A 12,773-nucleotide genomic window follows, 5' to 3' on the forward strand; every position below is an offset into this window, starting at 1 on the left:
TGAATGGGGAAAAGCCCAGTACTTACATAAGTTTATATAAAACAGATAAAAGATAGCTATGTAGGGAGACTTTATGAGAAAAGGCCTCATGCAGAATGCTCTTGAGAAGAAAACTTGGGAACCCTACAGGTGCGAGAGCGAAGGGTGTCTTTTTTACGGGCATGGGGGCAAGTGGATGTGAAAGCACAAAGACTGGAGGTGGAGGGTTGTGTGCGAGGAGCAGTGAGAAAGCCAGTTTGGCTAGACTGTAGTGTTCGTGAAAGAGAGTAATGTGTAATAAGGCCCCAAAGGTAGGAAGGACCCAGGATATGACAAACAGAAGGGCTTATATAAGTCTGCCGGGTACATCCTGGCCCAGCTGGCCTTAACTTGGGTACTGGGCTGTGTCAGTGACTCAGGAACTCTCCGTGGGGAGTGAAAGTCCAGCCCCTAAGCGCACCACCCCCGTGGGAGTGTTTGCTGGTGGGAGGTAGGTGTGTGTGTGGTTTCTTGGCATCGGGCGGGGCTCCAGAGCTGCAGCCCGAAATCACCAAATATAGACATGCAACCAGCTGTCCCAGCTCTCCTTTTTCCCTACTACACCTGCACTGGCTGGCCCCACCTTGGTTTCAACATCCACCTTCCTGCCCCACTCCCAGTCAGGCCACCCATCTGAATGACACATTCCCTAGGGTGATTTGCTACTGGCTGCCGAAGAGGAAATAGTTGCTTAGGCTACTCAGATTCACAGCTGGCTGGATCTGTGAAGGGTTTGGGGTAAGGGGAAGAGAAAGGAAGAAAGCACCCATTTTAGCCTGGTTCCTGCCAACGCTTAAGAATCTACCTACCGTGTTTTTGAGCTCTGGAGGTGCAATGGTTTAGAAAAAAATACATAATAATTCAAAGGAAGCCAATTATGTTGAAATGGTTATGAAAATATTTTTTTAAAGAAATTCACAGGCCCCAAGTTAAGAACCTCTGGCTTCAGAGAATCTCTAATTAAATTCTATTCAACAGATATTTATCTCAAAGGTCTTGTCTAGTTTTAATGCTGTGTGAGCCATCAAAGGCCAGGGACTAGGCAACCCAGAGGAACCAGAGGAAAGGAATGAGAGATTGGGGTCAGTTATAGGGGATCCCAGTATCCAACACAGCTGGGGACCAGGAAGAGAGAAAAGTGAAAGGCCCTCGCTTTAGGTTCATTCATTTACCTGAGGAATATGGATTTCCTAACATGATGAGCTGCAGCTATTACCTGACTGAACAAGATATGCTTAGTGGACTGTCCATCAAATTTCACAGTCTGAGAGCTCTCCCTATATCTCACTTGGGTGATAATCACAGAAGGCTTCCTTTTATGCTTTGTTTTCATTCTAAGCATCCAAGAGAAATTAGAAGAGTAACCAAAATGGGGGTTAAAGATATGTCCCCCAATTTGAGCTGATGCCTCAGGTTTAGGAGGAAGGACAGAAAAACTTCTAGGGGCCCAGTTCTGGTTCCCTGGAATCACACACCAGGCACCAGTATGAGAGACCAGGTGTGTTCAGCAACCTGCTCCACAGGCTGTCCTCCCTCTTCTTCTGTACCCAAAAGAATTTAGAAGTTGGAGCCTCTGGGAAAAGAAGGATGCAGCTAGACCCTAGGGCTGGAGTAGAGACTGGAATGCAGAGCCCAGGCCAAAGATACCCTAGGAAAGAGAACTGTAGAAAAAAGCTGGGTGAGGAGTTTTGAAAAATAATAGAACTGTTCCACACTGAGTGTGTAACATTAGCTCCATGGAGACAAGAAGAATATTCGTTTCCCTTTGGAAATTTTTTTAATCTTCACACACAACATCATGGTGTTAAAAGGGCCTCCAGGTCATTATTTTTTCTTTGGCACTGAGAAGGAGGTCTCAAAAATTTTAGATTTAGTATTCTTCACCCTCTTCCAGGGAAGCAGGTCAGGGCTTTAGAATTTGAAGATGAGATGTGTACTATCCTGTCATATAAGGCAAGGCAAGGGAAAAGGATTGAACACGGACATGGACATGGCCGTGGACAAAAAAAACCTCTGAAAATAGAAGCTCCCATCTCTTAATCCCTATAGTGTACACCTTTTTCACCATCATCAATCAGATCCTCCCAGGACTTTCCATTAGATTCTATACTGAGGTCCTCAGTAAATAAAGGGGAGGCCAGGTGTATTTCATGTCTCAGGGCCTTGGGCTATAAAAACTGGATTGGTCTTAACTGACTAGTTTCTCTACCACAGGGAATGGTGTGACCTTGGAGAAGTGAACTTACTCTCATCATAACCTCATTTTCCCTATTTCAATGGGGTTCATAACACTTTCATGGCATGTTGTGAAAGATTAGATAAGTGTAAAATATGTCCCATTTATTCACTTATTAGGTCAACAAATACTAATTGAGCACCCCTAGAGCAGTGGTGGTATTCAAATGAATTAACAATCGGTTCTCCACAGAACAGAGCTGAGGAGCCGCCCAGCTGCTGCTGAGGTGGCAGGCACAGGCCCCGCCCCCGCTGACAACCAGAACCCAATCTAAAATGCACAAACTGACTGAATTCCACCACTGCCCTAGAGTATGAAAGTCTCTTCACAGACAAAGCTTTTGAGGCCCAAGATTCAAAGACAGAACCCACACATATAAAGATGGCAGAGGGAACGCAATGGGAGACGTGAAAACAACATCTGTTCCTATCCTTAGGCTCCTGGCACTTTTTGATTGTTATTAGACTAGAACCATGGACTGTCAGAATTGGAAGGAACCATAGAGAACATCTAATCCAACCCCCTAATTTTATTGATAAGGAATCTCAAAACCAGGCAAACGAAGTGACCTGCCTGTGTCATATAGATAGCTGGCAATGGAGCCTGACTAGAATCCCATCTTCCCTCAAGCCTCAGATAAAAACCCCACCTTCTGCAAGAAGCCTTTCCCCATCCTCCTTTATCTTGGTGCTTTCTGTCTGACATTGAGTCCAGTTTATCCTGCATATATGTTGCTTGTACATAGTTGTTTTCATGTTGTCTCCCCTACTAGACTCTGAATTCCTAAGGGGCAGGGGCTGTTTTTGCCTCTCTTTATATCCCCAGTGCTTAGCACGATGCCTGGCACATAGTAAATAATAAATGCCAGTTGACTTAATTCTGACTCTCCCAGTCAAGCGTTCTTTCCATTGGATCATTCTCTGATTTTTAATCTTTACATTTTAAGTGGCCAGAGGCTTTAATAACAAAGGAAACAGAAATTGTACAACTCAGTTTTCCTCTCAAATCCTAGGCTCTGAGGATTTGTTTATGTAAAGTCATGCTTTCTCTTTTGGTCGATTGACGAATCTTTGCAAAAAACAGGTCTGTTTGGAGAAGGAAAATCAGAACTTTGTACCCAAGAGAAAACATAAAAATATAAAACATGCATATAATTGTACAAAATGTAATACCTAAGAACCTAAGAATAGTGGGCCTTTACTTTTTTCAGGAGTGAAGAATAGACATTTGTTGAGTGTACCATCTTCCCTGTCACACAGGTTTGCAGTCTCTAATACTCTCCCCCACCTATATCAACTCAGTTGCCAAGTCTCTGGTTCTTTTTCAACCACATCCCTCTTATCTGTTCCCTCTTTCCATTCACAGGGCCACCACCCTTATTCAGGGCCTCATCACCTCCTCATCTAGATTAACTGGTCTCCCTGCTTCCAGGCTCTCCCTTCCCCAATCCATCATCCACACAAAATAATATTCCTGCCAAAATGATTTTCCTAAAGCACAAGTATGACTATGTCATTCACTGGCTCAACAATCTTCAGGGGCTGTCTATTTGCCACTAGGTTGAAATACAAACTCCTCAGCTTGGCTTGTAAAGCCTCTGTATTCCCAGAACCTAGATAGTGCATCACACTTACTAGATTTACTTTTCCTCCATTCATTTAAATTTTTCTCCCAATTACATGTAAAAACAATTTTTAACATTTTTTTAACATTTTGAGTTCCAAATTTTCTCCCTCCCCTCTTCTCTTATTGAGCAGGAAAGCAATTTGATCTAGGTTATATATGTGCAATCATGGGAAACATATTTCAATATCAATCATGTTGTGAAAGAAAACACAGACAAAAAAACATCCCACGAAAAAAGTAAAAATTGGTATGTTCCAATATGCATTCAGACTCCATCAGTTCTTTCTAAGGTGGATAGCGCTTTTTATCATGTCTTTAGGAATTGTTTTGGATTTTTGTTCTTCTGAGAAGAGCTAAGTCATTCACAGCTGGTCACCATTATGATGTTGCTGTTACTGTGTGCAGTGTTCTCCTGGTTCTGCTCACTTCACTTTGGATCAGTTCATGTAAGTCTTTTTGGAGTTTTCTGAAAGCATCCTGCCCGTCATTTCTTAAAGCATAACAGTATTCCATCACAAACATAAACCACAACTTGTTCAGTCATTCCCAAATTGATGGACATCCATCCCCTCTATTTTCAGTTCGTTGCCAACACTAAAAGAGCTGCTATAAATATTTTTGTGCATAAACATCCTTTTTCTTTTTTAAAAATCTCCTTGGGGGAACAGACCTAGTAGTGGCATTGCTGGGTCACAGGGTATTACTGGGTCACAGTTATATAGTCCTTTGGGCACACTTAATGATTTTTGACAAATGCGTGTTGAATTGAACTGAGGTAGCCCAAGTCTAGGGGCCTTTGTCTAGCCTGTTCTGGAATCCTTGGTTAAGGATAACTAACAGATGAAAGGGCACTGATAGATTGGGCTTCCAGACATGGACCAGCAGGCATACTGAGAAAAAGGTAGAACTAGGTCTGGACATCCATTAAGGAGCTCATTCCTTCCATGCTGAGTCTCCAGTAACAGCTTTGGAGACAGATTGCTGACTCCAGGGCTTCCTGGCAAGTAATACATGGTGAACAACCTTAAAGAATCCTCATAGCCCATGTCCTCCCTGGGCCGAAGTTGGGGGATGGGAGGAAAATAGCAGCTAGGAATAGATCAGGTGAAGGGGTGGGGGAAGGGAGAGTCCTTCCATTAAGTTAGAGATTTCCTAAGTTGATAAATTGAGAAAAGTAGGGGGACATTCTGGCTAGAGAACTGTCTCATCTAGGGAGTGTGTAAAGGATTCAGCGTTACAGGCTGGGAATGAGGACTTCTGGGTTAGATTCCTGACCCTAGCCCAGCATCCTGAGAAAGTGCCTTCCCTTGCCTCAATATCCCCAGTTGGCTACAGGGTTAAAAATTAGGCATGAGCTCATTCCTTTCCCTGGAGGCATAAGGAAGATGAATAACTTCAGAGATTTTCAGATTAAAGAGGTTCTATTCTTTGGGTGCAGAGAGTTCTTTGGAGAAAAATAAGGCAACCTCAGTCCACCCTTTTCCATCTGGCCAATTGGGCAGGAGGAAGGGAGATTATGTTCCCAAAGTCAGGATGATGAGCCCATATTCTGTGACAACCTGCCTTCCTGTCTAGAGGGAATGTCGGACACGTCTGTCTGTCTCTCTGTGCATTGTCTGTGAAGGAAATGGGTTTATTGAACTGTGAGCGTTGGGAGAGGAGAAATAGCAGGGGCTACGTGAGTGGAGATTCGACTCCGCCAGGAGAACAGATGGGAGCGGACCCTCCCTCATCTCCCTGCAGAGGTGAAAATATGAGCTCTAGCGATGAAGTGTGGATGAGAACATGTTCTTCCTTCCCACTCCAACGTGCATCCGCAGCAGCTCTCTCCAGACGCGGGATGGATTATAGCTGTGAAAATCTTCCCAGGCTGGGGGGATGATTAAGACCCAGTAAATGCAGATTTCTTCCTTTTTCTTCCCTTCCTTCCTCCTTTCTTTCCCATTCACAGCTGCCACCTTCCTCCTCCCAGTATCTGGGATAGAGGGATGATTGTTCTCCACGGGGTTTCAGTGGGGCTGAGCTCGGGAAGGGGAGATAGAGCCCTTTCCATTGTCTGAGAGAGAGGGAATGTGAAGATTTCTTAAAGTCCTCCCTACCCCCTCAGATCTGAAACTGGGCTCTTAGAAAGTGCCCCAAAGGCGGAAAGGAGTGCCTTGCCTGTTCTAGGGAGGGGGTCCATTAAAAGAGGGACCGCCTCCCCCAGCCCCAATTCAGTTCCCGGTAACCCCGGAAATGCCCTCCAGGCTTCATTTTAGAGGTGAACCAACTAACAAAGAAGAGGGGTTCCCCGAAGCCTCTGGAAAAACCGTGTTTGCCAGGGGCTCTTTGCGGGGCCCATGAGGAGGAGCCCCTCCCCCCCTTCCTCCAGTACTCTCCAGGCTACCTGAGCTATGACCCTAAGGAAGGGGTGCCCCCTTCGGTGAACGCCTTAGGGGCAGTTTGGATACCCTCCCCCACAGAAGACCAGAATGAGCTCTTTCTGGGGAGCAGAAAAGGGTGGGGTGGGGGGGGTTAGCATGGCACAAAGGGAAAGAAGCCCCTGGGCCTAAGGCCCCGCAGGGCAGCGAGAGCCCATAATTTCCAGGAACCTTGGCTCTAAAATCTGAGAGTCCACCTAACGAATTGGCGGGGGTGGGGTGGGGGTGGGGGGGCCGCTCCTATCCTTCCTTCCTCTCTTCTCCCTAAATGGGACCTGGGGGCAGCAGCAAGAGCTGTCATCTAGAGGAGCGTAAAAAGGGGCGTCCTAGAGGGATTTTTCGCCCCCTCTGGCTCCCCATTTATTTATTATTAGGGTTCCCTTGGTGCAGTATGGAGGGGGGAGGTGGGGGTGGGGATCGATTTCGAGCCCTTTGCAGGTTCCGCCTGACATTCCAGGCCGTAGCTCCCACTCCCACCCCTCCCCATTTGCTGTATGCAGGAGGAGAAGGGGGTGGGGGTGGGAGCCGGGTGGAGGTTGGGGGAAGGGAAGAGAAAGAAAAGGAGGGGGGAAGAGGAAGGTGGGGAGCGAAGGGGCGGAGTCTGGTGGCGGCGGCCCCACGTGCCCCGGCCGGGCAGCCCAATGGACGCTCGTGTTTCGGAAAGATCTCCATATATGGCCATGTTCTAGGGCTGCGCGCGCCGCCGCCGCGCGCTCGTGCCTCGCTCGCCCTTTAAATACCGGCGGGGGAGGTCGAACACGGTCTCACTCAGTGGTAGCCGGCAGCACTTGTAGGCTACTTTGGACGTACCCCCTTTACTTGCCCCCTCCCTTCCCCCGGCTCTAAATTCGCAGACTAGAACGGTGCGCCGCCTCAGGTAAGCCATCCGGGGGCTTCTCAACGCCGAGCAGGGGTAGAAATGGCCGAGGCCGGGGCTGGGGGACTATAGGGTCTAAGGCTGGGCGGGCGAGCTCTGCCTTGTAACGTATCCCTACCTTCTCCATTTCCCCCCCTTCACCAGTCTCGATTCCATGTGGGAGACAGCGGGTAGAGTCTCCTTTCCTTGGGTATTTTCCTTTATCCTCCCTCAGTCCTCCCCCCCTCCCCCGTCGTCTTTTATCTGTGCCCATCTTGCGAGCCGACCGGGCCCGATCTCGGGATTCGTTACCGAGCCGAGACGACAAGGGCGCGCCATATCGGAGGTTAACTCCCTCCCCCGCCCGCTTGCCCTTCTTCGGGCCGCGTGCGCCCGCCTGGCTCGGTGGGGGGGGGGGTGGCGGCGCAAGGTGGAGTCTGTTATTTGGGACGAGGGTGCGATTGACCCTCTTCCCTCCCCCCTCCGCCCGCCGGGGTCGGTAGAGCCGGTGGGCGTGGTCGAGGACAAGGCCTAACGGGGATTGGACGGGGGGAGGGGAGGCAGAGAAGAGAGTAGGAAAGGTAAATTTCAAACGGCCTCAGAAGGATGGTGGGGGCGGGTGGGAGAAGAGCGCGGAACGGGGTTCCGGCGGAAGTGAGCGCGCGTCCGTTGGGGAGTGGTGGTGGGGTGGGGCCGAGCGGCCGCAGCGGCTGCGCGCGGGGGCCCCGTGGGGGTCTGATCGATGACGTGGGTGCCCCTCGCGCCAGCCCGTTGCCGCGCTGCCAGCTGGCGGGGGCGCGTGCATTGTGCATTCTACTGGGTGGGGACTGGAGAGGCCAAGTTGTTGTATGGCGCGGTGGGGGCACCAGACTCCCCGGCCTTAGTCCCCACCTCCTCCCTCTCCCTAGAGTGAAACAAAGCGATAACCACCCGGGTGGGGGGAAGGGTTGCTCGGGCCGGTTTGCTTGGAATTTTGAGAGACGTACTGACGGGGGTCCGCTGCTCCCCCCCTCCCCCCAAAAGGACCCTCCTCGTAATGGGTTTTGTGCGCATTAGGTGGAGTCCAGGGCAGGCATCTGGCAGCTGAGATGCGCGGAGCCTAGGTGATGCTAGTGATGAGCTCACCGTCGGAGAGGAGGGGCTGCAATGCAGCAGCTCGGTGTAGAGGATTGACTCCTCTCCTTGGGAAGGAGCGTGCTGGTGCTGCCTTGCCCTAGTTATTTTAGATCGCTCTCCGGGAAGCGGGTTAGGAGCGCTTCATCCGCAAGCCCTTATCATCCTGCTCTTCTGCTTTACTGGGCATGTTTGTATGCCTGCAGTTAGGGTGGAGGCAAGTGAAGCCGCTCAGTGAATAGGTGGTTAGGGTTTAAAAAGAAATGGTTGGCTATTGGTAAGTCGACTTAGGATTATTATTACGATTATTACTAATTATCAGTAATGATAACACTACTAAATTTTGATTTTCTTTGTCTTGAACAGATTAAACAAAAATGGAAGAAGAAATCGCTGCTCTCGTCATTGACAATGGCTCTGGCATGTGCAAAGCTGGCTTTGCTGGGGATGATGCTCCTCGGGCTGTGTTCCCCTCCATTGTTGGACGCCCAAGACACCAGGTCAGTAAAAAGGACCCTTGCTTCCATTTCACTTAAAGATATTGAAAGAAATAGGATTTGCAGTTGTGTGAAGATCTTGGTGAATCTAATTTTTATTCCCCCCCCCCCCTTTTTTTTTAAACAGGGTGTCATGGTGGGAATGGGGCAGAAGGACAGTTATGTTGGTGATGAGGCCCAGAGCAAGAGAGGTATCCTGACTCTGAAATACCCCATTGAACATGGCATTGTTACCAACTGGGATGACATGGAGAAAATCTGGCATCATACCTTCTACAACGAGCTTCGTGTAGCTCCCGAGGAACACCCTGTTCTGCTTACAGAAGCTCCTTTGAACCCTAAGGCCAACAGAGAGAAGATGACACAGGTATTTTCAGTCCATTCCTTTGAAGTATCAACACCATCTGTTATATAAACCCTTTTTTGTTAATTCTAAAACCCAAGTTTTTCTTTCAATATTTCCAGGGTTCTGTACCTCTCCTGGCATTTCTTCCCTGAAGTCTCAAGGTTTCTTCTTTGTGTTTCTGCCTGCATTCTTGCTTTTCTTTTTTTTTCCACACATCTAATTTGTTGCATGTTGGCATGTGGTGTGTGTGTGTGGGTGTGTGTGTGAAGCATGGGTTAATTGGTGTTCTTGAACTTGACTAAATTAGACCTTTTCTTTGCTTTCAGATCATGTTTGAGACCTTCAACACCCCAGCCATGTATGTTGCTATTCAGGCTGTGTTGTCTCTGTATGCCTCTGGTCGTACCACTGGTATCGTTATGGACTCTGGTGATGGTGTCACTCACACTGTGCCCATCTACGAGGGTTATGCCCTTCCCCATGCCATTCTTCGTCTGGATTTGGCTGGCCGTGACCTGACAGACTACCTCATGAAGATACTGACAGAAAGAGGGTACAGCTTCACCACCACAGCTGAAAGGGAAATTGTTCGTGACATCAAGGAGAAGCTGTGCTATGTTGCCCTGGACTTCGAGCAGGAGATGGCCACTGCTGCTTCTTCCTCTTCCCTGGAGAAGAGCTATGAGCTTCCTGATGGCCAGGTGATCACCATTGGCAATGAGAGGTTCAGGTGTCCCGAGGCCCTCTTCCAGCCATCCTTCTTGGGTAGGTATTTTTGGAAAATAATGTGAAGCAGTGAATCACCCGTTTTTAATTTGGCTTACCAAAGTAATTATGAGCCTTGGAATGAAAAACTAGAGGTAATAAACATTTGGTTTTTGTCTCTTAGGTATGGAATCCTGTGGCATTCATGAGACCACTTTCAATTCTATCATGAAGTGTGATGTTGATATCCGAAAGGATCTGTATGCCAACACAGTATTGTCTGGTGGTACTACCATGTACCCTGGTATTGCTGACAGAATGCAGAAAGAAATCACAGCCCTGGCACCTAGCACAATGAAAATTAAGGTAAGTGGATACGTTGTCCCATTATCATCTTTTAAGAAAATGGGCCGGTTTTATTTCTGAAAGCAATTTTATGAAAACATTGAACTAATACTGGTTTTTCTCTTTAGATCATTGCTCCCCCTGAACGTAAGTATTCCGTCTGGATTGGTGGCTCTATTCTGGCATCTCTCTCCACCTTCCAGCAGATGTGGATCAGCAAGCAGGAATATGATGAATCTGGCCCATCCATTGTCCATCGCAAATGCTTCTAAATGGACTGCTAGCAGATGCGTAGCATTTGCTGCATGAGTATTCACAAAGTAAAAATTTGCCCTGGCAAATATACACCTCATGTTAGCCTCATGAAACTGGAATAAGCCTTCTTTGAAAAGAAACTTGTCCTTGGGGAAGTTTGTATCTGATATTAGACAAATATCAGCACTTTTTAGATTGTTGAACCGTTACTGATTTGACCTCGTATTCAAGTTAACAGTTGTTCCCTTGGTGTACATTTTAGCATACCTTGTACATATCTTTGATCTAAACCCTGATACAGGTCACTTCATTTTGACAGGTAAGGCTAAGAGTTGACTTCTACAGAGAATTGACCTGATAATACGGCAATATAGCATTTGGCTGGTTGACAACTCAACAGCTGTACAGTTTAGTTCTATAAAGCATCAGATCTGTGCAGGGTATCTAAAGGTCAGATTTCCAGCATCTAAAAGAGCTGACTTGCAGAATTTCTCTCCTAAGGCTGGCAAGAATTTATTAAAATGTGTGTTGCATCTTGCCACCATTCTAGCAGGAATACATATTGAATCCAAGCCTTAGGAACCAGTTTTTTTTTTTTTCTTAACCCACTGTTTTCCCCCAATGTCATGGGGCTAAGTTACTCAACCTTGAGTTGCAAAAAAGTTTGCATTTACAACCTGTAAATTTGTGCATCTAGTTAATTTATGTAAGATTTTTGTACGTTGCCTTAATGTTCTCACATGACCAGTAGAATACCAAAATTTGTAAGTCATCCTAAGAGTTGAGAATTGTAATGCCCAACACGTCATTGTGTAAGGAAAAATAAAAGTGCTGCAAGTAAACTGAACACAAGTGTTTGAATTTTTATTAAAGCTGCAAGTTGTTGGGTTCAAGTTGACAGAATCACTCATTTACATTAAATCTTTCATATGAGGAGCAAAGTGACCAGATGAGACAGTTTGTTAAGAAAACAGCTCTAAAAGTTGCTAGTGGTAACAAGGTGCTGACTTATTTAGTTGCCACTTAAGTACCTGAATAGAAACATAGGTGTTGGGAAATTACCAAATAAAGAATTTTTTAACTGTCAAGTATCAGAACAACTTTGAGAGAAAGTTGAGTAAACTATTTGAAGTGAAAGGCTGATGTGACAAGTTTCTTTCAATTTGAAACAAGATGAGCTAAAGATAAGCATACTTTCACATAGGTGTAATCTGATGATTAGTGGTAGGTAGAGAGGCTCAAGACCCAAAGTCTATAGAGAATGTAGTTGGACCAAAATAATACTCCAGTTGCCACACTACTGATAAAAAGCAAAACCAAAATTTAACAAGGTAATAAATTTCCTTAAGTCTCTTGTTTTTTTTCCCTCTCCACCTTTATCTTTACTGAAGTGGCTAGTACCCATGGGTCTCCAGAATCCTAAGGATTTTTTCTTTTGTAGTTAGAACTTTTACGCACACCCTGATTGTGTTTAGTTTATTCAGTCCGGTCAGAAATACAAATTTTTCTGAACTTGTTTCTAGTTGTTAACAAAAAGTGCTGCTTGTAAATTTTGTGGTAGTGGTTATTAGATTTCAAGAGAATAGGTGTAGTTCAGTGGATTTGGGGATAGGAGGAATATTTTGACCCCCATGAAGTGTACACTTGAAATAATGAGGGAGAGGGATAGCAAAAACCAAAACAGTAAAAATTGTGATGGTTCACCATGGTGAACGCATTCTACACAGCAATGTTCACAACCAAGATTGGAGCTCATTTTAAGCATTGGTTTATTAGAAAAGTTAAAACTAACACCAATATGTTAGCTCTAATTGCTTGACTTAGAAGTTGGAGAATTTTGCTTTCAGAATGTTAATATATAGGCTCAGTGGCTATTGCCAGTTACATTTCTACAAACATTTGTGAGTCTGCTATCAGTTCTGGCCACGTGGGAAGTAGTGGGGTGGTGTAAGAAAAAATGGGCCTCAAGGGCAGAAAAGTTTTGAGGGGAAAGTAGGGGAGGAAATGGGAATTGTTCAAAGTCTAACCAAGGAAGGAGAAGAGTTGGTGTAGATTTGAAGAAAGTAATGGGTTAGAGGAATTTTAAAGTTACTGGTGCCTCTTTTCCATCAATGGCATTTCTGCATACTCTTCCCAAAACCCTTCTCCAGTGGTTTTTCTTGGGAAGTGGAATATTATTGCTCTTAACAGGGACACTGCTACCTTGGGGTCTGGATAACAAAGGGTAGTGAACTGCAAGGTTCTATACCCTAGTTTCTGTCATCTGCATAACTGAATGATGGAACTCTAGCATTCCAAGATGGCTTAGCAAATTCAGGCCATCAGTTGGAATGCTGGGTGTCAGTGTAACATGTCA

The 12,773-nt window shown here is 46.2% G+C and overlaps 1 protein-coding gene across 1 annotated transcript; it reads left to right on the forward strand.

The window, feature by feature from the left end:
• The first annotated feature begins 6,831 nt into the window (after positions 1 to 6,831).
• On the forward strand, positions 6,832 to 11,264 carry ACTG1 (actin gamma 1). Its single transcript, XM_036756286.1, has 6 exons — positions 6,832 to 7,177; positions 8,636 to 8,769; positions 8,894 to 9,133; positions 9,439 to 9,877; positions 10,002 to 10,183; positions 10,291 to 11,264. Exons 2-6 carry the CDS (start codon positions 8,647 to 8,649, stop codon positions 10,432 to 10,434), a joined length of 1,128 nt encoding a protein of 375 aa, XP_036612181.1. The 5' UTR covers positions 6,832 to 7,177; positions 8,636 to 8,646; the 3' UTR covers positions 10,435 to 11,264.
• Positions 11,265 to 12,773: the final 1,509 nt, after the last annotated feature.

This window comes from Trichosurus vulpecula, chromosome 4, assembly GCF_011100635.1.
Source record: "Trichosurus vulpecula isolate mTriVul1 chromosome 4, mTriVul1.pri, whole genome shotgun sequence".
Classification (NCBI taxonomy): domain Eukaryota; kingdom Metazoa; phylum Chordata; class Mammalia; order Diprotodontia; family Phalangeridae; genus Trichosurus; species Trichosurus vulpecula.

What these genes read in the sequence shown, in the direction of transcription:
- ACTG1 (XM_036756286.1), top strand. Translation starts at nt 8,647, where the DNA reads ATGGAAGAAGAAATCGCTGCTCTCGTCATTGACAATGGCTCTGGCATG. An exon ending in TTGGACGCCCAAGACACCAG is followed by an intron (nt 8,770 to 8,893) that starts GTCAGTAAAAAG and finishes TTTTTTAAACAG; the next exon opens with GGTGTCATGGTGGGAATGGG. An exon ending in ACAGAGAGAAGATGACACAG is followed by an intron (nt 9,134 to 9,438) that starts GTATTTTCAGTC and finishes CTTTGCTTTCAG; the next exon opens with ATCATGTTTGAGACCTTCAA.